We start from the raw sequence: 26,856 nt of genomic DNA, 5'->3' as shown, positions 1-26,856 counted from the left end.
CGTGCACATAGGTGCACACTCATCTAGACACACAACACAGCCACAAAAACACGCATGAGCACACATGTACACGCACATAACACTGTGTGCACATTGACACATATGCACATGCACGCACTAACACATGCCTAGCATGCATGCACACATGGGCACACGTACACATGTGCACACGACACCCTCATACACAAACGCACACTCACCTATACCCAGCCTGCACGCATAGGCATGCATGCACACACATACGCACACAGCCACGCAAAAAACACATGCATACGCATGCTAAACGTACACAGGTGCACACATGCGCCCCCGAGCTTCCCTGCGTCTGGACTGACTCAGGCCCAGAAGCCTCCTCAACCCACACCCCAGGCACCAGCCACCCTGTCGCTGGCCCGAGCACCTCGTGGCAGTGTCTGTCTGTCCTTTCTCCAGGCGAGCACGTTTAAGGCTTTTCCACCCGCTGTTAATGCGCAAAGGGCTCCTGGTGCCCACACACTCAGGCTTCTCCACATCCAGATCCGGGCACCTTCGAAAGCTGCTGCCCTCTCGGGCGGAGCAGGAGGGTCTTCGCCCCTCTGCCAGGCAAGCAGAGCGCACCCAGAGACGGGAACGGCCCCCCGGCAGGCCCTGCTGCTGTGCCGGTCGCGCCCGGTCGACCCGGGCTCCCCGTGCTCGGGGACGTGCGCCGCGCCGCCGCCACCTTCCCCTTGAACCTCGGCAGCTCCAGGCCGCTGCGGAAACGGGCGTGAGTCATTTTCTTTCCAGTTCCCCTTAAGTTTCGTGCTTTACTCCGTGCCGAGGGGTTCCCATGCTTACGACTTTTCATGAAGGTTCTGCTGCAAATTTTTCTTTCCTACAAATCAGTTTTCTGAGATTTTATTTCAATTCCTGATTTGCTGTTTCATAAGAGAAATCAGTTCACACTTCAGAGCATTCAGACACTGAAAAATTTAGATATGAAAACATACTTTTTTAAAACCTCAAAGCTGTAAGAAAATAAAAAGGAGTGCTGCAAGATGCCAAGGAAAGCTCGCCTTCCTCAGGGGGCCTTCCCTGGAGGCACCTGCTGGAGGACCTTCCCCTTCTCCTCTCCCGAGGGCCCCTTCACGGTTACGGGCACATCACCCCTCCCAGGAGGCCCGGCCTGCCAGCAGGAGGGGCTCGAGGTGGAAGCAGAGGCCGTGGTGGACCAGGGACTGAAAGCGGAGTCCGCTGGCCTGTTTCCAGCATGAGATGATCCCTGAGAAGGGCGCAGGGGCTGCTCGTCACCCGGCTGGGACGAAAGGTGGAGGGGCCCGAGCCAGCGGTGCGTGCTGGCAGGGGCGTGTGCTGGCAGGGGCGCGTGCCGCTGCGGGGAGCCCGAGAGGCAGCTGGGCCGTGCTGGACGCCGGGCACCACTCCTTCAGGGCATGGAGAGAGGCGTCCGTGCCCACCCCGCCTGCCACCCGCCCAGCCAGGAGCACCGGGCTCCACCTGCCCCGGTACCCAGGGCTCAGATGCTCTCCACCCACCCGCGGCCTCCAGTCGCATCCACTCCCGCCCAACGGGGCTGGATGGAAGCTGGCACTGCGATGGACTCGCCCCCCGTCTCCTGCTTGCCCCATGTGTGCCCCTTTGTCACAGGAACTCCGAAGATGAAGATGCGCTCCTTGGTAAGGCGGGGCCCCTCGGGAAGGGGTCTTTGCAGATCCCATTAGACGAGGCCAGACTTCATCCAGAGGACGTCACAGGGGCAGGTGTGGAGTGGGGGCAGAGGAGGGCTCGAGAGGGGGCACGGGCAAGCCAAGGCGCCCCAAGGCCGCGACGTGGCGCCCCAGCTGCCGAAACCACGAGCCAGTCACCGCTGCTGCTCGAGCCATCCCCGGTGTGGCACCGATGTGACGAGGGCGTGGACTGCAGCTGGCGGCCGGCACCCTGTGTCCATCCCGCAGGTGCTTCTATCACCCCACTCAGCTTAAAGCAGACGCTTCCACGCCAGGAGGGGGCCGGAGCCCAGGAGGGCGAGGGGTGCCTTCTGCACCCCGGCAGCTTTGCCTGCATTTAGGGGGAGGCCAGAGGCAGCAGAGCTCAAGCCGGGACTGGACTGTGCACCCCACCCGCGGGCAGGGGCTCTTCTGGGGTGCTGCGTGCCCCGCCAGCAGGCAGGGGCTCTTCACGGGTGCCACGCGCCCCGCCAGAGGGCAGGGCCTCTTCCCAGGGTGCTGGCGCTCAGCTTTACCACAAGGAGGTCAGCACGTGACGCCCCGGGAAACGCAAAGCCTTTGCTTGGGGAGTCGTGCACTGGGAGGCGACAGGGCTCACGGGGACACGCCGTGGGCCACTCAACGCACCCGTGGTGCCTGGCCCCGAGAGCCCCACCCTGGCCCAGCTGTGCCCACGGGAGCGAGCAAAGCCTAGGGGCCACTCCGCACACACAACGCCCTGCAGTGGAAGGGCTGACCCCGAGAGGGCAAGCAAAGAGCCAGGGCCGCCTCCTGGGAGGGAGCTGCAGGCAGGGGCCCGTTTTCATGTCCTAAGGAGCCACTCGGGCTCCTGGGGGCAGCAGCCAGCCCAGGGCCACAGGTTCCAGGCTGCACCTCCACCCCCTACCTGGGAAAACGCACACGGACCAACTCTGTGTTCCTTACACCGACGTCCTCCTCTGCGCCAGGGGCTGGTGGGCCCTGCGAAAATTGGGGCTGTGAGGGGCAGCCTGCTTGCAGAATGCGTGGGTGAAGAGTGGAAATAACTCCCCGGTTCAACGTGCCATTGCCTCTTGCTTGATTCTTTGAAAGCTCAAAAGCCACAGGGACTCAGTCTCAGAAAAGCCTTTCCTCTCATTCCAAGAGGCCGAAGCCTGCCTCTGTGGTGGTTCCACGCGTGTGTCGGCCTAGCTTGGCTGTACTCTCCAGGCGCTGGTCCAGCGCGGGCCTCGCTGCTGCTGGGGGGGTTGTCGCTGGGAGTAGCCTCCGCTGACCTCCCGGGGAGGAGTGGTCGGCTGACCTGAGAATGGGGGCGCACTCTCCACATAGTGGGCCTCACCATCAGTCGCGGTCCTTTATGAGCAATGCACGGAAGGTTCCAGAGAAAAAAGGGAAATGGTGCCTCGAGACTGCTCCTCTCAGAGCGTCCATCCTGGTGGGCTCCCCTCGGGGTTCTGGAGTCAGGACATCAACCCCAGCTCCTCAGAGACTCTCCAGGCCCTGATCTGTGCTGTGGCCTCTGCCTGGCCAGTCCTTCCACTGCACCACTGGTGAGCCGGTGCCTTGAAACACACACATGTGTGCACACATATACATACATGTACAGACACATATATACATGCACCGCCAAATAGAGCGCACGTGCGCACGCGTGTGCACATGCACGCCTATGCATGTGCAGGCACATGCATACAAATGCGTGCCCGTGCATGCACACTTACACCTGTATGCACATGTACGCACATGCATGCATATGCGCGCACATGTATACTCATGTACACACATGTATACACTCATATACGCACACCCTGTTGGTTGTTCCTCTGGGGGGAAGCTGATGGATAAAGCCTGAGAAAACGGGGTGCTGCGTGCACAGAGCCCCGCTCTCCTCCCAGGGCTCGCTCTGCACGCGGCTGTGCTAGTCCACGCTCCTAACGACCACCCGTCAGAGGGAACGCGGGGTCCAGGGGTGAGCTTCCAGGGAGGTGCTGGGGATGCAGGGGACGGGCAGGCGGTGGTGGGTGGGGCGGGCCCTGGTGGGACGCAGGCTGGGGCCCAGCGCCTCAAAAGACCACCTGAACGCCGGCCACCCTCTCCCCCCGGCGGTCGAGCCCGGACCCGACGCCTCGCCGGTCAGGGAGGAGCCCGGGCCGCCCCGCCCGAGGGCTGCGTTACCTTCCCGGCGCGTCCCCCTTCTCGTCGAACCACACCTCCTCCCCGGACACGCCGACGAAGGAGGACTTGAGGAGGAAGTCCAGCAGCTTGCTGCCGTCGATGGGCCGCATGGCGTCGCAGAGCCCCACGTGGCCGGGGCACAGCGCCAGGTGCATGCTCTGCAGCCCGTGCGCCATGGCGTAGATGGCGTTGATGACGAAGCCCATCTTGCTGTCCTGCACGTAGTTCTCCTCCAGGCTCTCGTTGCCTGCAAGAGGAAGCACAGGCGCCGCTGAGCCCCGCGGGGAAGACGCGCGCCCGCCGCGAGCCCTGCTCGCCCGCCAGCGCTGGCGGTCCCAGCTGCGATCGGCTAACTCAGGGCCAGCGCCCACCTCGAACGTGGTTTTACACAGTAGAGGGTGAAACCAAACCACTTTCAAGCAGCGCAAGGAAGCCGGGAGGTCGAGGGAAACGACGCTCGCCCCCTCTTGGTTCAGAGGGGTTTGCAATAGTCACCGCGGCCCTGGAGAAGCCTGCTGGGTCCTCGTCATGAGCCACGGTTCCTGCGGCCCAGGCCTGTTACTTCCAGCAGTGCCACCATCCCGTGTCACCTCCAGTGCCACAAAGACCCAGAGCTGGGGAAAAGCTCAGAAGCTTGAGTCCTTTCTTATAGGTGGTTAACAGTGCAGGCATTTAAAAATCAGAGGTGCTCATTATTAGAAAGGGACAATGTTTCTTGGTGAATGTTATACCCGTTCTACCGATGTCAGGGGATTAAAGTTCCCCAGTGCTTAGACAGGGGTTGACAAGGAAAGCCTAAGGTCATGTATATTAGCAGAAGGAAAGCTAAAATCCATCACACGGGACTGGGTAAGATAGTAAAGCCTCATGTAAATCATAAATATGGGGGATAGATGCGATTTAAGGCTGCTTTTACAAAATATAAATACAAATATACTAGAGAGAAGGAAAAAAAATAGCAGCTATGGATGCCAGGTAAGGCATAGCGGGATTGAGAGGTGATGCATTCTGGTTTTTGTTTATTATTATTGGAATAATGAAAGTGCTCTGGCAGTGATTGGGGTGATGAACGCACAAACGTGATTATACCAAATACCACTCATGGTACTCTTTGGAAGGATTTATGCTTTTTATTATGTATCCATAAAATTGAAAAAAAAAATTGCCAGTGCTAAGCAGTTTCACAGGACTGGTGCTGCATTAGATAGGAGCTCCCGATTACAAGTTCAGGGTGTAGAACTTACATAGGGATGAGAAACTGGGGGACCAACTGGGCTTACTAAGAAAAGGGCAGTGTGTTTGGAAACGAACACACAACTGGAGTAATCCAGAGACTGAGTATTCGGGTCCAGAGGGGCTTCTCCCTGCCGCTGTCTCCACCCCCACCCCCTCTCCACTCGGCCGGCACTGAGGGGCAGGGGGTGTAGTTTTGTGGTACTAGAAGGCAAGAAAGCTGGTGAGGTCATCTGCTTCGGGGGCACCCCCTGGGCGGGCTGTCTGATCTGCACCCCAGTGGGTGCTGGGACACTGGGGCTCTGAGCCGGAGCATAGTGGGGGGCACAGGACCTCAGAGGCCAGGCGTGCCTGTGGGGAAACGGGGGGGATGTGCCTTTGAAGGTGAGCTTGGGATGAAACAAGAAATTCCTAAATTGTTCAGCTTAGAGGCTCATCTACTTGGACCTAATTGAAAATGCTCAAAAGGTAAACTGCACACCCACCCGAAGCACGAGGGACCAGATCCCCGGGCCAGACTGAAGAGGAGAAAATGTCTATTTTAACCCATCTTCCAGCCTCCCTTTATATGAAATTATTGAAAGCGTAAATTGCTAAAGCAATATTCCCCCAATTGGAAGGAAGTTTCCAGGAGGGAATGAGGGAATAAGAGGCAGAGAGAGTGTTTCAAAATCAAACCGTGCAGAGGACATAAGGAAGTCACATAAACAGACTTGGCCCAGTGGTTAGGGCGTCCACCTACCACATGGGAGGTCCGCGGTTCAAATCCCGGGCCTCCTTGACCCATGTGGAGCTGACCCATGCGCAGTGCTGATGCGCACAAGGAGTGCCCTGCCACACAGGGGTGTCCCCCGCGTAGGGGAGCCCCACGCGCAAGGAGTGCGCCCCGTAAGGAGAGCCGCCCAGCGTGAAAGAAAGAGCAGCCTGTCCAGGAATGGTGCTGCACACACGGAGAGCTGACACAGCAAGATGACACACAAAAAGAAACACAGATTCCCATGCCACTGATAAGGATAGACGTGGTCACGAAGAACACACAGTGAATGGACACAGAGACAACTGCGGGGGGGAGGAGAGAGAAATAAATTTAAAAATAAATCTTTAAAAAAAAAAAAGTCGCACAAAGCAGAGCTCCTCCTTGAAGCGCTGGCGGGTCGCTGGGATGGGCCAGCATGTCCTATACCCAGAACCCCGGGCCCTAACGCCGGTTTTCTTTCCTTTCCTTCCCTTCCCACGTGTATTAGGATAAGATAGAAGTAAATTAACACCAGCTCTCCAGTAAGTTTTCCACAAGCCTTTAGCTCCTAAGTGCAGGAGTTAAACGTCAGGGCTGCTAGGCTCAGAGGTGCCGGGAGCAAAGACAAAGGGACCAGCCTCGAGTGGGAAAGGACCTTCAGCGCAGCAGCCACCAGCAGGTGCACCCACCTGGGGCCGCCGCCAGGCGGGTGCGGAGGCCGAGGGCCCTCGCCAGCGGGGTGGGGCCACGGCTCGGGGCGGCCCCGCTCCGAGGAGCGGCTGGGGCCTGAGGGCTGTTTCGATGACGCTGTTCAAGATGGGTCACGCCGACGACCCCCATGGGTGCCAGCACGCGCCTTCGGCTGTGGTTGTCCAACAGGCTTCGCTCACCAGTGCCTGGGGTCGGGGGACACAGCTGCTCTCAGGTCTCCCGGGAGTGACGCCTCCCCTGGGACCTCGTTCAGGGCGATCGTGTAGTTTATTCCCTGAATGGGGCCACTTCTGGGTGAAGGCAAGGAGCGGTCATCCTGGGATGGCCAGGCCACGTCTCGAGCCACACGGCCCTCAGGGACCCTACGGCACTGCTCTTACCTTACTCTTACTGGTAAGATTTACCGAGAAGCGGCGAAGCTGACACTACACCACAGCAGAATAGTCTTAGGAGTTTTAGCTAATTGCGGTCACACTTCCCTAACGTTTACAAGAAATACCACAACTGCGGCTGCCATGTTTGATGTTTGTATACACAATACTCGACCGATGAGCCCAAATGCTCACAACAGTCCTGCCCCACAGGTGGGGACCTGCACATGCCACAGGGGGCAGGAGGGGCATAGCTGGGCTCCCCCACCAGGTGGGACAGGAGGTGCACTGCTTGACTTCCTCACCAGGTGGGGAGGAGGGGGTAGAGCTGGGTTCCCCACCAGCTGAGGCAGGAGGGGGTACAGCTCGGCTTCCCCGCCAGGTGAGACAGGAGATGCACTGCTCGACTTCCTCACCAGGTGGGCAGGAGGGGGTAGAGCTGGGTTCCCCACCAGGTGAGGCAGGAGGGGGTACAGCTCGGCTTCCCCGCCAGGTGGGGCAGGAGACACACAGCTCAGCTTCCCGCCTCCCAGGTCCTCACCTTTCCACCACCTGGCTGCGGAGCGAGGTTCTAGAGAGCGCTTGGTTCCAGAGCTCAGGGACGGCAAGACTCAGCGCAGCACGGACAAGCCCGGGGCTCAGTGCCCCTCCTGCACAGCTCAGGGCTGGAGAAGAGTCGCAGCTCATTTTCTGTGGCCAGCGGCCCTCAAAGACCACGGGGTCTCGTTAAGCCACTCCCTTTTCTAATAACCGGAATGGAGCCGCGTAATTGCTGTCCACCGCGCTCGTTCACCTCCAAGGGCGCCTGCCGCGTGCGTGCCCGTGGGCACTGTGGAGAGTCGCCGCCTGGCTTCTGAGCCGCGCTGGTTCCTCGGGAGGCCCAGCAGGGGTTGCCGCTTGCACCCAGGGTGCGGCATGCAGCCCGAGGAGCCCGGCGTGGAGTGGGAGCAGGCCCTGCCTGGGAAGGGACGCGCACGTGGGCCAGGAGCAGCGCCCGCGGCAGGGTCGTCGGGGTCCCGGGCGAACAGAGGGACCAGGCTCCGGGCACAGTGCTCCCAAGTCAAGGACCCGTCTTGAGCGCTGGGCGGTGATTCCTCGTCCATAGTAACGACCGCGGGCTGGTTTCTGTCTCCCAACAAGGTGACCGATGAGGACACCGGGTCTTTGCGGGAGGGGATGGGCCTGCTCCCTGCAGGGTCCTCTTAGGAAGGCGGAAGGGGCAGTGGATGAGAGCAGAGGCCGGGCGACGCGTGTGCGAGCCAAGGAGCCCAGGGCGCTGGGGACTCCGGCTCCTGGATTTGGGGTCTCACCTCCAGATCTGAGAGGGAGCCAAGCTCTGTGTCTCAAGCACCGGCTCCGGCTGTCATGGCAGCCGCGGCAGTGGCGGACAACTGCACGTAGGTCCCACAGTCCCTGTGTGACCGCTGCCCCAAACCCTGCGCCTGCCCCCAGCTCCTACGTACTGGTACTCGGCAGAGCCGGCATCGCCCCCTTCCGCCTCGCACGCCGGAGGCGATGGTCCTGCCATCGTCACCACTTCACAAGCGCGGGGAGCAAAGCGTGGAGAAGGCAGCCCCTCTCCTCGAGCTTCTGAAGAGACCCCGCGGGGCGCACCCCTGGGTGGGAAAAGGCGCCTGGTTGAGAAAGGAGCGCTGGGCACGCTTGGCTCTGCCCCAATCTCTTTCACTTGGAGCCAGGCTCTCGGCAGCCCTCGGACGTGCTGCCTGCGTCCTGGGCGGCACGTCCTGCCTGAGCACCCTGGCCTGAGCACCCTGGTTTGCATCCTGACCAGTCCTGGCCTGAGCCTCAGCCTCTGGCCTGTCCGGGCCTGGGTTAGCTGTGGGCTGCCAGGGACAAACTGTGCCGGAGAGGAGTCGGGTTTGTCCAGCCCATTCCAGGACCCAGTGTGAGCCAGCCTGTGGTGGCAGCACAGAGTGCCCATCCCTGATTCAGCTTTGGTGTTTTTGTTTGTCTGTTTAAACCTTTTTCGTGGAGGTATGAGTCACATACAGTTTAGCGTGTACGTTTCTGAATCACATATGTGCCCTCCCATGGGTGCTGTGCACAGTAGGCTCTGGAACATTCCCAGAAGAAGCTCTCAATTACCGAGGGCTTCCTCGGTGTGTCTCAGCAGCGCTTTCTAGCTCTTGGTGTACAGATATTTGATTTTTCTGGCACTCCTACAATTGATGTATTTTTTAAAAGTTTGTATTTTTTTATTGCTAGCATATGGAAATACCACTGGTTTTTTGTATGTTGGCTGTGTATCCAGTCACTTTGCTAAAATTGCTTATTGTTGCTGATCGTTAATAAACTCTTGAATTTTCTATGTACACAGTCATATTACATTACTAATAAAACAGATATTTTCATCTCTGTCCCTCTGACCCCCGGGACGCCGTCTCAGTCAGGCCTAAATTTGGAGGAACGTGCCGTGGCCTGCCCACGGGGGTCCCCAGTGCCTTGTCCAGGCCGGCGGGTCCCAGGCAGCTCCAGGCAGGCTCCGCCAGCCCACTCGGGTTTCCTGTCCCAGCCTGGTCCCAAGCCAGCGCTGCCCCGAAGACGCAGCAGGACGTTTGTCAGCAAAACCTTCCGTCTGCAGTCAGGCTTTCCCAGTCTGAAAGTCTAGAGCTTAAAAATAAAGGAATACTCTGCAATAATGTTTAGCCCATTAACAGATTTGGGGCACCCACATTGCACGTTGGTTAGCCCCCCACCGTGCAGGCAGTCCCAGTTGTGTTGTCTTGTCCAATCTAGACCCTGAGCATTACATTCAAAATCCAAAAACCACCTGACATTCTGGGGAGAACCCGAGGAGGACACGAGGCCCCTGGGCAAACGCTGACTCTTGGTGCTGGCAGCTCCCTCGCCTCTTGTCCCCTGCAGTCTTCTCTGTTCGATACATAATTTGATATGATCTCAGTTCAGATGGAAATAGAAAGGGCTGTCATGATTTTACATTGCTAACAGGTCAAGCAAAGAAAATGAAATTCATATTCCTTTAAATGACCCAAATATTAGATTAATTGAAGGAAGATTAATCAGATCATTTTTAAAAGAATAACCTCAAAGGGTTGACATGGCCCCAGTTTTGCTGCAAGGCCGGGCCTGCTAAATTCCCTCCATGCTTTTCCAGGAAGAGTTTGTGATAAGATGAGGAAGAGCCCAACCTTGCCAGGCCCGAGTCCAGAACCTGTGAATTCGTTTGGTTCTTCAAACGCCACCCATTTCTCTTCCCTAACAGGTCCTCTCTGCTCACATCACAGAAAAACAGAGCCTTCCATTCCTTCCTCTTCAATTTATTAAAATGAAAATTTACTCCTATGTAGGACGGGGGAGAAGGAAGGAAGGATCACTGATGGAGCACGTGTTCTTACCACCGTGAAGCTCAGCGGAAGTCCCACTGCTAAGCCCACCTGGTTTGAACAAATGTGAACAGTGCCCGCATTTCTAAACACACACATCATCACAATCTATTGTTACGAGAGAAGCCCCCGGTTTGGTGACACAAGTGCAGGCTCCCTGCCAACCGACAATGCCTTCGAGTCTATGAAAGTACAATTCTTATTTCAAAAAACGACGGTGTAGGTGGGAAACAAGCTGGGACAGTGGTGTGGGCTCGAGCGGTGCTGAGATCAGCCGGCAGCTTCAGCGCAAGCGGGGCCCTGTGTTTCTCCAAGGAGCCCAGGGGCCACAGGAGCGGCCGGAGGTGACGCTTGGCCCGCATCGCTTCCTGTCTTGGTGGCCTGGACAGGGCAGGGCTGCCGGGCTAAAGACCGCTCCCCCGAGGCCAACCCCTGTGGGCTGCGGTCAGCCCTGGAGGCCACCGGGGCGGTGTGGAGGGTCGCCCAGAGCTCTGCTTCCAGGGGGGAGTTAGGCTGGTGAAATCCACCGACGCGCTGAGAGCGCAAGCCGGACACAGAGCGCCCGCGTTCTTCCCGTCCATGCCCGCGAAAGGCCCGGAGCAGGGGTGTCATATACGGAATGTGCAGCAGGGCTGGGCAAGGGCTGGGGTCTGCTCTCCGGATACAGCGCTTACTTTGGGGTGATGGAAATGTTTTGGAACTAGCTAGCTGGTGTTTGCTCACCATTGTGAATAGACTAATGGTGCTGAATTGTGCACTTTAGTTAATTTATGTTACACAAAATTCACTTCGATAAATTACTGAAAAATAATTTCACCAGGAGCCAGCTCCCTTCTCCACAACCTGTTGGGTCAGAGCCTTCTGCTCCTGGCATTGTCTGAACTCTCAGGAGGCAAGCCCGTGCCCTCAGCCACTTCCCTTCTTACGAGTTATGGGGAGAAGGCTTTCTTTAGCCACTGGCTGGTCCGTGGGTCACTGACATCACGTGCTCTTGGGCTGATCTGCTGAAGTTCCTCTAGGTTCACGCTGCGGTGATTTGGGCTGAGCTAACGGCACACAGTGGACTGCGCAGACGTACAAGCCCTGCTCTGAGAATGCTACTTACCTCTGGCCTATTTTACTAGGCCCTAACATAGCACCCTCTGGAAACCAACATAGGACCTTGTGTCAAGAAAAACAAAACCATAAAGGCTATACGGTATGTGATTGTAAATTCCCTTTCATAACTGATATCTGATCAACACAGCTCTGTAATGTGAGCAGATGCTGTACATTGGAAAGCAACTACCTTGGAGCACATTAAAGAGTCTCACGTCCTGAAACTTTTTTCTTGAAACTTGTCAGATAAGTGAAACAGAAGGCTGCTGTGCTCTGGGGGGGCTCGGAACTTAGAGAGAGTCAAAAAGTTGATTTGGGCAGCGGACTTGGCCCAGTGGTTAGGGCGTCCGTCTACCACACGGGAGGTCCGCAGTTCAAACCCCGGGCCTCCTTGACCCCGTGTGGAGCTGGCCCATGTGCAGTGCTGATGTGTGCAAGGAGTGCCGTGCCATGCAGGGGTGTCCCCCGTTTAGGGGAGCCCCACACGCAAGGAGTGCGCCCCGTAAGGAGAGCCACCCAGTGCAAAAGAAATTGCAGCCTGCCCAGGAATGGCACCGCCCACATCGAGAGCTGACACAGCAAGATGACTCAGCAAAAAGAAACAGATTCCTGTGCCTCTGACAACAACAGAAGCGGACAAAGAAGACGTAGCAAATAGACACAGAGAACAGACAACCGGGGTCAGGGGGGAAGGAGAGAGAAATAAATAAATCTTAAAAAAAAAAAAGGTGATTTGTCGTTGGAGCTCCTTTCCCTGGGGCACTATTAGTTGATACTTCGTTGACATTTTAAGTAGATGTAATAGCCGGCGCCTCCCACCCCACCCCCTCCCCATGACAATTGTGGGGATGTCTTGAGTGCCTTTCATATTTTCCCTCCCCAGAGCATCTCTTGAAAGAATCAAAGCTGACATTCCTAAGGGCTTGATAGAAACCGGTGGCCGTGAGCCCCAGTGACTCCCCCCACGGAAGCGGGAAGGGCCCCGAGGTCGGCGCCCAGGGCGTGTGCGCAGGGTTCTGAGGGCGCCTGAGGCACCGTGTGGACCTGGGTGCTCGGCGGCCGCGTGGACCTGCCGCCTGCTCCGCTCGGGGCGCCGAGGTCGGGAAGGCCAGGGAGAGGCCCTGTAAAAGCAGGGCCCCCTGGGAGCGGAGGGGCTGGTAGACGCTGTCCAAAGCCATCGGGAAGGGCTGCAAGCGCCGCGCCGGCGAACGCAATGCCCCGGCCTCCGTTCCCATCGCTCTTCTCCAATGAAAGAAACCAGGGCTTTTTGGAGAAACAGCGGATTGTCGGGCTGGGACAGGAAATACACAAGGTTAGAGCCATAAAGAAGGACACACTAAAGAACCAAAGGATCGGGACACGCTGAGGGACCCCGATTTAAAGAAAAACAAGGGCCTGAAACAAGCAATTTGAGCAACAAAATAAATGATAATATTGGTTTATAACCCAAAATAAGCATCTGTGAGTCCATACTGGATAACAGATCGAGCAAAAAGTTGAACAGGGAAGAGATGCATCTCCTTTATGGAAGAATCCCAAACGATGTGTGTGACGCCACATCCTTAAGCGTGGGGAGTACTTAGTGACGTGTTCTCAAGAGCGCTGTGTAGAAAAGGGAGGAAATGCACGGGAACGCTGGGGATGGTGGGGAAACCCGGTCCGCCCACCCGAGCCCGGGGGCCAGGCGCCGGCGCCGGCATCCCCACAGTGGGGCGTGCCACTGTGGCTAGAGCTGCTCCCCACCCCGTAGCCCGCCTAGCCCGGAGGCCACGTCGCCACGTCAAGCTGGAAGGCGTCGTCCCAATACCCGAGGCACGGCAGCCTGCAAGGGGGCTTCGCAGACAGGGAGGGTCTGACACTGTCACAGCCCGAAGGGCCCTGAGGAGACGCGAGGAACTGGAGGAAGACGATGGCTGAAAGCTGAGGACGCGCCACCGGAGCACGGAACTCCACGAAGCCACACGTGTCCGAGCCGGCGCCGTCGTTGCAGCAAACAGACGCAGTAGGTGAGCCGCAGAGCAGCAGCTCCCCGGGCTCTTCCGCAGGTCTGAGAGCACGACATAAAATGTTGGAGATTTGGACCCGAAGGGTATCGGGAATGAAAGAAAAGAAAAGGGGGGAGGAAACAAAAAGGAAGAACTAATGAGCTGGGATCAGGGGTTCTGCGAGTAATGACTCCTCAGACAACTGTATTTTCTACATGTGTCATTACATATACTCAAACTATAGCGATAACAAGCAGTGTAGCTACACATTAACAATACTCGTAAATTAAAGAACTTATCTCAGAGTACAAAGAACTAGTGTTCCCTTCAAATTACGAAGTGTGTTTGCTCCTATTTCTCCCTGCCCCAGACAGCTTTATCCTGTTGACTCCAAAGGCTTAATTGCTGCATTCCTATGTTAAAAGCGTAGCCATGGAAACAGCGTGTCTCTCCTTGTCAGAACACTATGCCTCAGTTTCCAACAATAAAACCTTCAAGGAAGCACACCCAGGCGTGGGCGTGGGCGCCCGCGGGCTCACACAACCGTGCGAACACGCAGTGGCGGTGCTGGGCGGCCTCCTTGGTGCAGCCACGCCGCGCCCCACCCCCAAGCCGAGGCGTGGCAGCCGCCACCAGCCTCTCCGGGGCTGCGTGTGCGAAACGACAGCCCGGGGCGGTAGTTCCCCGTCCCTAGGCTGCCCACAGCCTCCCATGGCCCGGTGCGTGGCCAGGCCCTCCGCACGGGACGCTGACAGGTGCTGGATTCCCACCAGTGCTTTCACAGCCCCAGGGGCCACGCAGAGGCCCACAGGCTCTGGAGTCAGCCGGTGTTGGGGTGCCCCGGCCGCCGAAACCCTGAGCCGAGCCCCAGCTCCCTCCCCCCTCCCGAGGGGCTCCAGGCCTGGCCTTCTGGGAGCGGCTGCTGGGGAAGGGGTGATCAGGGCGCCAGGAGGACTAGGAAGCTGGGCCACGGCAGCCTCGGGGCTGGCGGGTGGGCTCCCGAGGCTTCCAGGCCCCGCCGGCTGTGTGGAGCGCAATGGGGCAGAGCACCCAGAACTGTGCAGGGCAGAGCCTTAGAGCTGCACGGGGCAGAGAATCGGTAGCCGCATGGGGCAGACCACCCAGAGCCACGCGGGGCAGTACACACGGAGCCACGTGGGGCAAAGCCTTAGATCCCCACGGGACAGAGCTTAGAGCTGCATGGGGTTCCCGCAGGGAGCCGGCGGCCCTTTCCTCATGACTCCTCCAGCACACTCGCTGCGGGCACACGCATGCTCACATCCAGGAGGAGCGAGGGTCTCCCAGGAGCATCCCCTGCCTGCGCACTTGGTCAGGGTGCGGGGGACGCTCGAGGCAGGGCTGGCCCTCTACCCAAAGCCAGGCACCGCGGGAAGCGCGTTCACAGGAGGCGCTGCGGGCCCCGCCTGCTGGGGCGGCCACGGAGCACTCAGGCGTGGGGGCTGGGAAGGGAAGGGGTGGCACTGAGGCCACGGGCGCCACGGTGGAGCGTGGACGGGAGGCCAGACGAGCGGGGTGGGTGGAAGGGAGGAGTGGACGCTGCGTGGGGCAGCAGCAAAGCGGAGAGGAGAGGGGCGGCTGGGCTCCCGTCCTGGTGTGGTGTGGACGCTGGAGAGCAGAGCGGCCCAACGGCCGCGAGCTCCGAGCCAAAGGGAGCCCGGTGGCCTTCACGGAGGGGCCGCTCCTCCCTGCTGCCCTCCCAGGCCGGTCACCACGGCCCCCGCGGAAGCCCACCTGCCTCGCCCCAGCCCTCTCGACACGAGGTCCCCAGGAAAGTGCGTGAAGCCAAGGTCACACCCTGACCCACGGGCCGGCGCCTCGGGCCAAGGTCAGAGCCGCACCGCTGGCCCAGCCCGAGCGTAGCCTCCCTGCCCACACACCCGCCAGCCGCAATCACTGGCCTCGGGGGCATCGCACTGGGGGAGCAGCCCAGCCGCGCCGCTCCTGGAGGAAACGCAGCGCTGGCCAGATGCTGCCTGCTGGGGTGGCCCTGCGGGCGCCCTGGGTAGGACCCACGCCGCGCGCCCTCAGGAGGCTCCTGCAGGCGCTGGACGCGCATTGCACACTGACCCCCGGGAGAGCTGCTGTCTCCTCCCCAGCTGAGCGCCGAGCGCCCGTCCCCTGCCCGGCATTAGGTGACATTGTCTGTAAAGCATCTGCCACTTGAGCGCGTGGAAAATACTCTTTTCATTTGTTTTGCTCTGTTACTGAGAGAAGAAATTCCGTTTCTAGTCAATGTTGCATTCCTGTTGGTTTGCTCATCACTTTAATTAAATAGTTACTATCATAGCATTCATTCCAGTATTTTCAAGGCGTTATACTTCTTAGCTCATGTGGATTTTGTTGTAAATCAAGCAAGATGTGACTCTGAGTGATGACACTCACGGCTGTGCTGTCTGCAGAGCAGGAGCTTCAGGGAAAAGGAGCTGCAAGCCGGGCAGCTCGAGTCCAGCCAGAGCACAGAGGCGCCGGCGCCGTGAAGGGGACACAAACCAGGGGCCGGGGGCGCCTCGAGGTCACAAACCAGGGGCCAGGGACGCCTGAGATCTCCGCCCTGGTTTCCCACTCACTGAGCTCCTGGGCTCACTTGGCACCATATACATTTAGCGCCATCTCCCCTTTGAAGAGGCTTTCTTGAAACGTTCCATTTTACTATTTGCCGAATGCTGGAATCGTGCATGATCTCAGGGCTTTACAGCCGTTCGCTGTTAAAGGAGAAGTCAGAGAACGGACAGGCAGGAGTCAAAGGTGCTTTCCAACAGGGGGCTCAGGTAGGCTGTGGGGGGACACCGGGCAGGCTGTGGGGGGTGGAGCAGGGGTGGGGCTATGGAGAGGACACGGGGCAGGTTGCAGAGGGGGAAGTAGGGGGCGGGCTGCAGAGGGGTTACGGGGCCTGCTGCCTGGTGGGGGGGAGCAGGGGTGGGCTGTGGGGGCAGGGAGCAGGGGTCAGGCTGCGGGGGTACATGGGCCGGGCTGCGGGGGTACACGGGGGGGCTGTGGGGCAGGAAGCAGGCGCGGGCTGTGGTGGGATGGGGAGCAGGGGCAGGCTGCAGGGGGATGCGAGGCGGGCTGCAGGGGGAGAGCTGCAGGGGTGGGGAGCAGACACGGGCTGGGGGGGGACACGGGGCCTGCTGCCTGGTGGGGGGGAGCAGGGGTCAGGCTGCTTTGGGAACCCTACACCTGACTGGTAAACACACCCGAGACAGTCTGCTTAAACAATACCTTGAAATGGATCAGGTCAGACAGGACATGGGGTGGGGGCTGCGGGGCGGTGAGCAGGCGCGGGCTGCCAGGCAGAAGCGTGGCCCTCGCGCAGGTTCTGGGCGCTGAGCTGCGCCAGGGGCGTCCCGGGCAGGACTCCGCCTAACGAGGGTTGTGAGGAGCAAGGTCTGGGGGCCTGCGCGCCTCAGAGGCCACTCGCGCGCAGTCAAGCGTGGGCAGGGTGGAGGCTCAGACCACGGGTGGCTGGTGGCCTTGCTGCTCCACGGGTCGTGAGTCCATCTGAGGGAGGAGAACGCTGGCCCAACGGTGGCGGTGGCACCACTGCGTGTGGCCAAGGCTTGAAATGGGGACTTCTGAGTTGTCTATTTGTTACTACAATAAAAACTTAAGTAAAAAACTAAAGACAACAACAAAAAGCACCAAACCACACACACAGCAGGGGGTGTCAGACTCAGAGCAGAAGAGCCTGGAGGCGCCGGGGGCTGGAGGCCACTCCCCGCAGGGCAGGGATGAAGCTGCAGTGCCCCCACCCCACCAGCCGGGCCCTCAGCTCCTGTGCTGCCCACAACACCCCGGCTGCCGGCTCCCTGCCGAGCCTTGACACAGGCCACACTGTGGCCCCTTCCCAGGAGGGGCCGACACACAAGGGGTCCCTGAGCTGGCTGCTGCTGGCCCCTTCCCCTCCAGGCATGCCAGCAGGCACCTGCCGGCTGGGTCTTCCCAGGCCCTGCCGTTTTGGGGGCTGCAGCCCTCCACGGCCGTACCCCAGCTGTCCGCACAGGACCCTTCTGAGGCGCCCGCTGGGTTGCAGACCCCTGGGCCCCCCCATGAGGGGCTCATGCTCGTTAAAGGCTGGGAAGCTCCAGGACGACGACGGGGGTAGTGGTGGCGGGTGCAGGGGGAGGCACGGGCCAGCGGCTGGAATGGGCACGCGCTGCCCGGGGCTGCGGCAGGAGGCCTCTCAGTGGCGAATGGGACATCCCCAGGCGTGGCCTTCCTGGGTTTGTGTCCCTGTGTGGGCCCTGGGGCCCCACGAACAGAGTGGGGGACCTTCCCGCGGCAGGCACGCAGGTAAACTGAGGCACAGTGCTGCACAGTGCTCCACGTGGGGGAAGGAAGGGCTGAGCTGCAGAGGCACAGCCAGGGCTGATGCCAGCAGCGTTCAGGAGCCCCTGACCAGCTCCAGGGGCTGCACGTGCGTTCGAGACGCCGGTCAGGGCAGGGGGTGATGGAAGGTCACTCATGGAATATATGGGTGATAGAACACCCCAAGAAGGGTGTTGGGACACCAGCACCTGTGATGGAAGGTTCCAGCACCTGTGATGGAAGGTTCCAGCACCTGTGATGGAAGGTTCCAGCGCATGCGAAGGAATGCTCAGGCAGCTTCTTAAAGTCCATTCCTGTCCTTGCCTCCGTGCAGTGAGCTGGACGCCCAGCTCAGCCCCTCCATGAGCATCCTCCCCTGAGGATGCAAGTCGATAGTGTCCTCTCACCCCACCCTTTCCGCATGGACCGAAGCCTCGGTTAGCATGGCATGTGCAGTATGCACCTGGCCTGCCTTCTCTGTGTCTCCCCTCCACCTGCCTTGCTGTTGTGTGTGCTTAGGGCATGCTGGGAAGATGAACCTTGTGCATTCCCCATCCCCCAGCCAGGCTCCTGGGGGCTCAGACTGCTTGTGTTGATCCTTGTAGCACCCCCCCCCCCCATGCCACCACACTCACCCAGGGTTTAGGATGGAAAGGGATTGGATAAATGCCTGACAGATTTATATAAGTTTACCCCCAAGAGTTGATTGACCATTGCCTTATTATAGAAAATATATTGAAAGCCTTGCTTATTCCAACCTAAACACCAAGAAATTTTAACTAGATGATGGACAATGCCTGTCTCAAAAAGCAGAGAGTATCCTCAACTGCAAGTAAGACAGTTCCATCCATCTGCCCCATGGGCTCTACGCCCCCTGTCAATCAGAAAGAGAATGGGCATCATGATCCCAAAATCCTCAATATTGAGAAATGAACAAACATTAGGGGGAAATGCAATTATGGACTTAAAGTAGACTTATGATTACTCTAGCAATGGAAGAACTTGTGTCATTGACATAAAGACGGTGAGCACCAGAGGTTCTGAGGGGAGAGAGAGGGAAGAATAAGCGTAACATGGGGCATTTTCAGGATATTGGAATTGTCCTGCATGGAAAAAAATGGAACAGGGTCTCAGGGAATTGAATGACAACACAAAACACACAAACATATGCATTATCGGTGTCCCAGAAGGAGAAGAGAATGGAAAAGAACTAGAAATAATATCTGAGGAAATAATTACTGAAAATTTCCCAACCCTAGTGAAAGACCGATGTCAAAGAAGGACAACCCACCCCAAACAGACTAAATCCAAAAAACATATCCTGAGACACTTATTATTCAGAATGACAAATATCTGAGATAAAGAGAGGATTCTGAAAGCAGCAAGAGAAAAGCAAAGCACCACATATAAGGAATCTTTGTAAGATAAGTGCCAACCTCTCATCAGCAACCAGAGAGGTGAGAAGAAAGAGGTTATGACATATTTAAAGTAATAGAAAGAGAAAAACTGACAGCCAAGAATTCTGTATCTGGCAAAACTGTCCTTCGAAAATGAGGGTGAGTTCAGTCTTCACAGACAAACAAAAACTGATAGAATATGTTAGCAAAAGACCAGAATTACAAGAGATACTAAAGGGAAGGCTACAGCCTGAAAGGAAAAAACAAGGGTGCAAGATTTGGAGAAGAGTTTAAAAATGAAGATTATTAAGAAGGGTAAATTAAAGAGTGAAAAGACAATAGTAAGATATGACAACAGAAAGCCAAAGGACAAAATGGTGAAATAAGAAATGCCTTCATAGTTATAACATTGAATGTTAATGGCCTGAACTCCACAATCAGAAGACACAGACTGATAGAATGGATAAAAAAATAAGAGCCATCTATACTGTCTACAAGAGATTCATCTCAGACATAAGGACAGAACCAGGTTTAAAATGAAAAGTTAGAAAAAAATATTCCATGCAAAGAGTAAACAAACAAAAAAGAGCTGGAGTAGTGATACTAATATTGGACAAAATAGATTTTAAATACAAAACTGTTATAAGGGATGAACTAGGTCATTATATATTAATAAAGGGGGAAATTCACCAGGAAGAAATAACTATACTAAATATTTCTACACCTAATCTGAGTGCCCCAAGATACATGAGGCACACACTGACAAAACTGATGAGAGAAATAGATGTCTCTACAGTAATAGTTGGAGACTTCAATACATTACTCTCAGTATTGGATAGAATAACTGGACAGAGGATAAATAAAGTAACAGAGGCCATACATAATATGATAAATGAACTAGACTTAACAGACATCTATAGAGCATTGCACCCCAAAAGAGCAGGATATACATTCTTTTTCAGTGTTCATGGGTCCTCCTCTAGGATAGATCATATGTTGGGTCACAAGACAAGTCTCAATATATTTAAAAAGACTGAAATTATAAAAAACACTTCCTCTGATCATAACAGAATGAAGCTGGAAATTAACAATGGATGAAAAAAGAGAAAATTCATAAACATACACAGATTAAACAACATACTTTTAATGGGTCAAAGAAGAAATTGCAAGAGCATGCAGAAATATCTTGAGATGAATGAAAATGAGAACACAGCATAGCAAAACCTATGAGATACCACAAAGGCAGTGCTGGGAAGAAAATTTACCGCTCTCAATTCCTACCTTAAAAAAGAAGAAAGAGGTAGGATTGAATATCTAACTGCACACTTGGAGGAACTAGAAAAAGAACAGCTAACTAATCCTGAACCAAGCTGAAGGAAAGAGATAGTAAAGATCAGAACAGAAATAAATGAAATAAAGAACAACAACAAAAATAGAGAGAATCAATAAAAACAAAAGTTTATTATTTGAGAAGATCAACAAAATTGACAAACCCTTAGCTAGAATGACAAGGAAAAGAAGAGAGATGATGCAAATAAATAAAATCAGAAACAAGAGGGAGAACATTACCACTGACCCCACAGAAATAAGAGAGATCAGAAGAGGACACTATGAACAATTGTGTGCCGTAAAAAGAGACAATGTAGATGAGATGGACAAATTTCTAGAAACATACAAACCACCTATACTGACCCTAGAAGAAACAAGACCTCAACAAATCAATCACAAGTGAAGAGATTGAAACAATTATCAAAAATCTCCCGAAGATGAAAAGCCCAGGACCAGATGGCTTCAGAGGTGAATTCTACCAATCATTCATAGACTACCTAATACAGATCTTGCTCAAGTGCTTACGAAAAAATTGAACAGGAAAGAATGCTACCAAACTCATTCTATGAAGCCAACATCACCCTAATATCAAAACCAGATAAAGACACTACAAAAAAAGAAAATTACACAACAATATCTTTAATGAATATAGATGCAAAAATCCTCAACAAATACTTGCAAATTGAATCCAAAAGCACATTAAAAGAATTACATACCACGATCAAGTGGGTTTTATCCTAGGTATGCAAGTATGATTCAACAAAAGAAAATCAATTAGCACAATAAACCACATTGATAAATTGACATTTGACAAAATGCAGCACCCTTTCTTGATAAAAACACTCCAAAAGATAGGAATAGAAGGAAAATTTCTCAATATGGTAAAGTGCATATATGAAAAACCTATAGCTAGCGTTGTACTCAATGGTGAAAGACTAAAAGCTTTCCTGCAGAGATCAGGAACAAGACAAGGATGCCCACTGTCAACATTGTTATTCAATATTCTGCTAGAATTTCTAGCTAGAGCAATTAGGCTAGATAAAGAAATAAAAGGTAACTAAGAAAGGAAGAAGTAAAACTTTCACTACTTTCTGAGGATATGATCCTATATCTAGGAAATCCTGAAAAATCCACAGCAAAACTACTAGAGCTAATATATGAGTTCAGCAAAGTGGTGGGATACAAGATTAATATGCAATAATCAATAGCATTTCTATTGATATGCAATCTAAAGGGAAAATCAGAAAAAAAATCCATTTATAATAGCAACTACAAGAATCAAGTGTTTAGGAATAACTACAAAAAACTACAAAACATCACTAGAAGAAACTGAAGAAGCCTTAAATAAATGGGAGGACATTTTGTGTTCATGGATTGGAAGACTAAATATCATTACGATGTCAATCCTACCCAAATTGACTTAAAGATTCAATACAATCCCAGTGAAAATCCCAACAGCCTTTTTTTGCAGAAATGGAAATTTGAAAGTGTAAGGGGCCATCAAGAGTCAAAAAATGTCTTTTAAAAGAAGTACAAAGTTGGAGGACTCTCACTTCCTGGCTTTAAAGCATATTACTCAGCTACAATGGTAAAAACAGCATGGCACTGGCATAAAGACAGACACATTGACAAGAACTCAAATAGACCCTCATATCTACAGTCAAATGACTTTCAACAAGGCTGCTCAAGTCCACCCAGCTGAGCTGGAAAGTCTACCAAAAAAATGGTGCTGGGAGAAGTGGGTAGCCACATCCAAAAGAAAGACAGAGGACCCCTAAGTCACACCTTATACAAAAATTAATTCAAAGTGCTTTAAGGACCTAAACATAAAAGGGACAACCATAAAACTCCTAGAAGAAAATGTAGGAAAACATCTTCAAGATCTTGTGGTAGGTGGTAGTTTCTTAAAAAGTACACTCAAAGCATGAGCAACAAAAGAAAAAATAGATAAATGGGACCTCCTCAAAATTAAACACTTTTGCACCTCAAAGGACCTTGTCAAAATGGTGAAAAGGCAGCTGACTTAATGGGAGCAAGTATTTGGCAATAACCTATCTAATAAAGGCTTAATATCCATGATGTATAAAAAGATGCTACAACTCAGCAATAAAAAGACAAACTACCTGATTAAAAAATGGGCAAAAGACAATTGTCCAATGAAGAAATAACAAATGGTGAAGAAACACACAAAAAAATGTTCAACATCACTAGTGATGAGGGAAACGCAAATCAAAACTACAATGAGATGGGAAGCGGATGTGGCCCAAGCAGTCGGACACCTGCCTACCACATGGGAGGTCCTGGGTTCGGTTCCTGGTGCCTCCTAAACAAGACAAACAAGACAGCGAGTTGATGTGATGGGTCTGGCACAGCAAGCTGATGCAACAAGATGACATAATGATATGACACAACAAATAGACACAATGAGGAAATATAATGAGAGATACAAGCCAGGAGCAGAGGAGGCTAAAGCCATTGGGTGCCTCGCTCCCACATGGGAGGTCCTGGGTACAGTCCTGGTGCCGCCTGAAAAAAGAGGACAAGCACACAATGAATGGACACCAACAGCAGACAGTGAGCAAAAACAATGGGGGAGCGGGATTTAAAAAAACTACAATGAGATATCATTTCACACCTATTAGACTGGCCACTATTAAGTCAGAAAACTGTAAATGTTGGAGAGGATGTGGAGACATAGGAGCCACCCGCTTCTTCCCTGTTGGTGGGAACGTAGAGTGGCACAGCCACCGTGGAGGGCTGTTTAGCAGTTTCTAAGGAAGCTGAATACAGGTTTGGCACGTGACCCTGCAGTACCACTACTGGGTGTAAACCCAGAAGAACTGCGAGCAGAGACACAAAGAGACATCTGCACCCCGATGTTCAAAGCAATGCTATTCATAGTTGCCAAAAGTTGGAAGCAACCCAGGTGTCCATCAACCAATGAAAGGATAAACTGTGGTATATATACATGATAGAATATTATACACCTGAAAGAAGAAATGAAGTCATGAAGCATATGACGACATGGATGAACCTGGAGGACATTATGCTGAGTGAAGCAAGCCAGACACAAAAGGACAAATACTGTATGACTGTGCTTTTATGAACTAAATGTATTGTGTAAACTCATGGATTTAATAATTAGAATACAGGTCATCAGAAAATAGAATGAGGGCAGAGAATGGAAAGCTGAGGGTTAATCTGCACAGAATTGACAAAAAGGTTGTTTGTAAATCTTTGGAAATGAATAGAAATGGTGAAAGCACATCATAGTGTGGTTGAAAGAGTAAGTTTAATGCCATGTATATTACTAGGAGGAACACTAAAATATGAATAATGGGACTATATAACAGTGAAACCTCATGTGAAATACGAATATGGGTGATATTTCATATATGGCTGTTTTCACAAAATATAAATACAAATAAACTAGAGAGACAGAAACAGAATAGCAGCTATATAAGCAGGGGAATCAGAGAGATTGAGAGATAATGAGTTTTATTATTATTATTATTGGAATAATGAAAATACTCTATTAATGATGGAGGTGATGAGTTCACAACTATGTAATTATACTCAATACCACTGATTGTACACTTTGGATGGATTTATGCTCTATTAATATGTATCAATAGGTGGTGGACTTGGCCCAGTTGTTAGGGCATCCATCTACCACATGGGAGGTTCGCGGTTCAAACCCCGGGCCTCCTTGACCTGTGTGGAGCTGGCCCATGTGCAGTGCTGCTGCGCGCAAGGAGTGCCCTGCCACGCAGGGGTGTCCCCCGCGTAGGGGAGCCCCACGTGCAAGGAGTGCGTCCCATAAGGAGATTCGCCCAGCGTGAAAGAAAGTGCAGCCTGCCCAGGAATGGTGCCGCACACACGGAGAGCTGACACAACAAGATGACGCAACAAAAAGAAACAGATTCCCGTGCCACTGACAACAGAAGCGGATAAAGAAGAAGACACAGCAAATAGACACAGAGAACAGACAACCAGGGTGGGGAGGGGGGAAGGAGAGAGAAATAAATAAATAAATAAATCTAAAAAAAAAAAATGTATCAATAAAATGGATTTGGTAAAAAAAAATCCTTGGAGAAGGGGTAACATGAGACAGATAACATAGTATTTAGGAATGGGTAAGGAAAGGGAACAAAGATTATGAGAAAAGAAAAAGAATTTTTAAAAAAATCATGGTGCAATTGAAAGTTTAGATTTTAAAACTGGATCAGCAGCACAGCTCTAACATGTTGGAATTGCTATACTCAAAGTCGATAGTGTAAAAGGGCAAGTGAAAGCAAATTTGATTAGATAACAGTTAAGTGGTATATTCTTCGGTAGAATTCCAATGTGATTTTAACATTTCTCTCAGGAAAACCACTGCCCTGAAGCGCCATCAAGCACCGCCGTCTTGGGCAGCTTGTCCAGTGGGCGCGACGAGCCCTCGTGGGAGCGCAGGCCTGGGGCGGCCTGGAATTCGGGTGATCGGTAAGAAGGCACCTGGCGGCAGGTGCGCCAGCTCCCATCTGGAAGCTTCTCTGCCTCCTGAGGGGCTTTCCAAGGACTCGGTCAGTGGTGGTTCTAACACAACCGACTCCTGCAGTCATCACAACGTCCTTTCACAGAAAGCCCAGCGCATCCATGGGGAACCCGGCTCCCCGTCCACGGAGCGAGGCCCCGTGTGTCCCCTGACGCTGAGGGAAAGTCTCCTTTTCATGCCAGCCCAGTCTAGAGCGACAGTGACCAGCAAGGGCATAGCAAGCCTGCGAGGAAACGGAGCCGAGCCAGAGCGACCTGCGGCGAGACGCCACGGGCCTGGGGCCCTTGTTGGCGCCGTAGAGCGAGGCAACCAAGGGCTCGAGGGGCCAGACTAGGCGGTTTTCTTGATTTGTACTTAGTATTTGATGCGATTTTAATTTGATGCGTGGAAAGGAAGGCAGGAACTGCACAAATCTCACAGGGAAGTCTACATTGCCCAGAAAGTGAGGAACTCTGGGGCTCCTCACTCGGAGAGCCAAACTTTTGTCCAGACCCTGGAACTAATGATTATCTAAATTGGAAAGCCAAATTTACCATGGAATGCAGGAAAAGCAAAGTATACAGCTACAAGGACGCTAAGCCCAAATAAACTTAGTGGAATTGAAAGTCTTTGACACAGTCTGTACTGTTCTTGGCTATAGCTTTAGGATATACCCATGAAAAAATAAAAATAAAAACTTTATCTTGCTGAGCAAGCCCTAACTTTAAAAAGGGGTTACATATTGGCAATGGGCAGAAATCAGCATCAGCTTTGGGAAAAGGAGCTTCCAGATATTCCAGCCAGCAGAAAGCCCTGATGCTGGGAGGCTAAGTTCTCTTAGGAGACGCCTTGGAATCAAAACCCAGGGCTTGGGTAAATGCCAGGGTGGTAGGGTGAGACTGGCCAGTGCCAATGCCAGGGCCTCCGGGGTTATTCACTGGGCCCTGGCAGAATAAAGCTCCAGTGCCTTTTCTATCGCTCAGCGCAGACGCAGCATGTTACACTTAGACAAATGAAGACAAATTGTACGAAGCCCAAACTGGGAGTCCCCAGGAGGCCCCCACCCGGCTCTCAACCCGGCCATCCTAGAGATGCTCCCACACTTTGGGGCGCACCTGTGGGGAAAGGTGGACGTTGATTCAGCGTGACCTGAGCAGGAGCAAGGGGCTTCTGTCAGGACACGTCTCTAATCATGGCTTTGGGCAAGTTGAAGGTCCAGGAAACGTGGGTCTTTGTTTCCCTGTGGTAAGAGCATGGCCTCTGGGGTGCTCTCAATTTGGGGGTGTAGGAGAACAACCCAGCTGGGAAAACCCATGAAAGTGGGAGCAGGGAAGTGTGAAAGGAGGGTGTTCCATGTCCAGCTCAGTCAGCCAGGGCCAAGTGCACTGCTGCCGGGGTGTGCCGCCTTCCAAAGAACCAATTCAGTCGACTTTTTGAGCCTCTTCCCAAACAGAGCTGGAGGAAGAGCTACGGAATGAGCTGGTAGGAGAGCGTCTGAGCAGCTAATCCCAGGTTCTGCCTGGTCGTCTGCTGTGTGGGAGGCACGGTGACCCCACGGCTCCATGTCCTGAGGCCAGCGGACGTCCGGCGACATGCACCAAGGGCTTTGCAGATGGGGTGAGTCCCCGAAGTGCAGATGGGGTGAGTCCCTCGAAGGGTGAGTCCCCGATGTGCAGGTGGCCTGCTGTAATCACATGCACCCCTACACGAGGAGAGGGCGCAGCTGTGAGCGCCGGTTTTGAAGACGGAGGGAGGGCCGCAAGCCCCGGCCCACAGGCAGCCTCCAGGAACTGCACAGAGCAAGGAAACGGGTTCTCCAGGAAGGAAAATGGCCCTGTCCCTGCCACCGAGACCCGTGTCAACCCTCCAAGCTCCAGAACGGTGGAACCAGAGCCGCCTGGTGCCTGAAGCCTCAGGTCTGTGGCCCGAGAA

The 26,856-nt window shown here is 53.8% G+C and overlaps 1 protein-coding gene across 2 annotated transcripts in view; it reads right to left on the bottom strand.

Annotated features, from left to right (window-relative positions):
• GRM1 (glutamate metabotropic receptor 1) overlaps positions 1 to 26,856 on the bottom strand; it is a 382,716-nt gene that overhangs the window by 86,733 nt on the left and 269,127 nt on the right. For both annotated transcript variants that reach the window (XM_071218698.1, XM_058307603.1), the window contains exon 4: positions 3,858 to 4,104. In XM_071218698.1, the coding sequence (XP_071074799.1) occupies positions 3,858 to 4,104 (247 nt within the window). The remainder of the gene's footprint in view (positions 1 to 3,857; positions 4,105 to 26,856) is intronic.

Source organism: Dasypus novemcinctus, chromosome 11, assembly GCF_030445035.2.
Source record: "Dasypus novemcinctus isolate mDasNov1 chromosome 11, mDasNov1.1.hap2, whole genome shotgun sequence".
Lineage (NCBI taxonomy): Eukaryota > Metazoa > Chordata > Mammalia > Cingulata > Dasypodidae > Dasypus > Dasypus novemcinctus.
The sequence above is the reverse complement of the archived record's forward strand: the minus strand, read 5'-3'. Positions and strand labels throughout refer to the sequence as shown.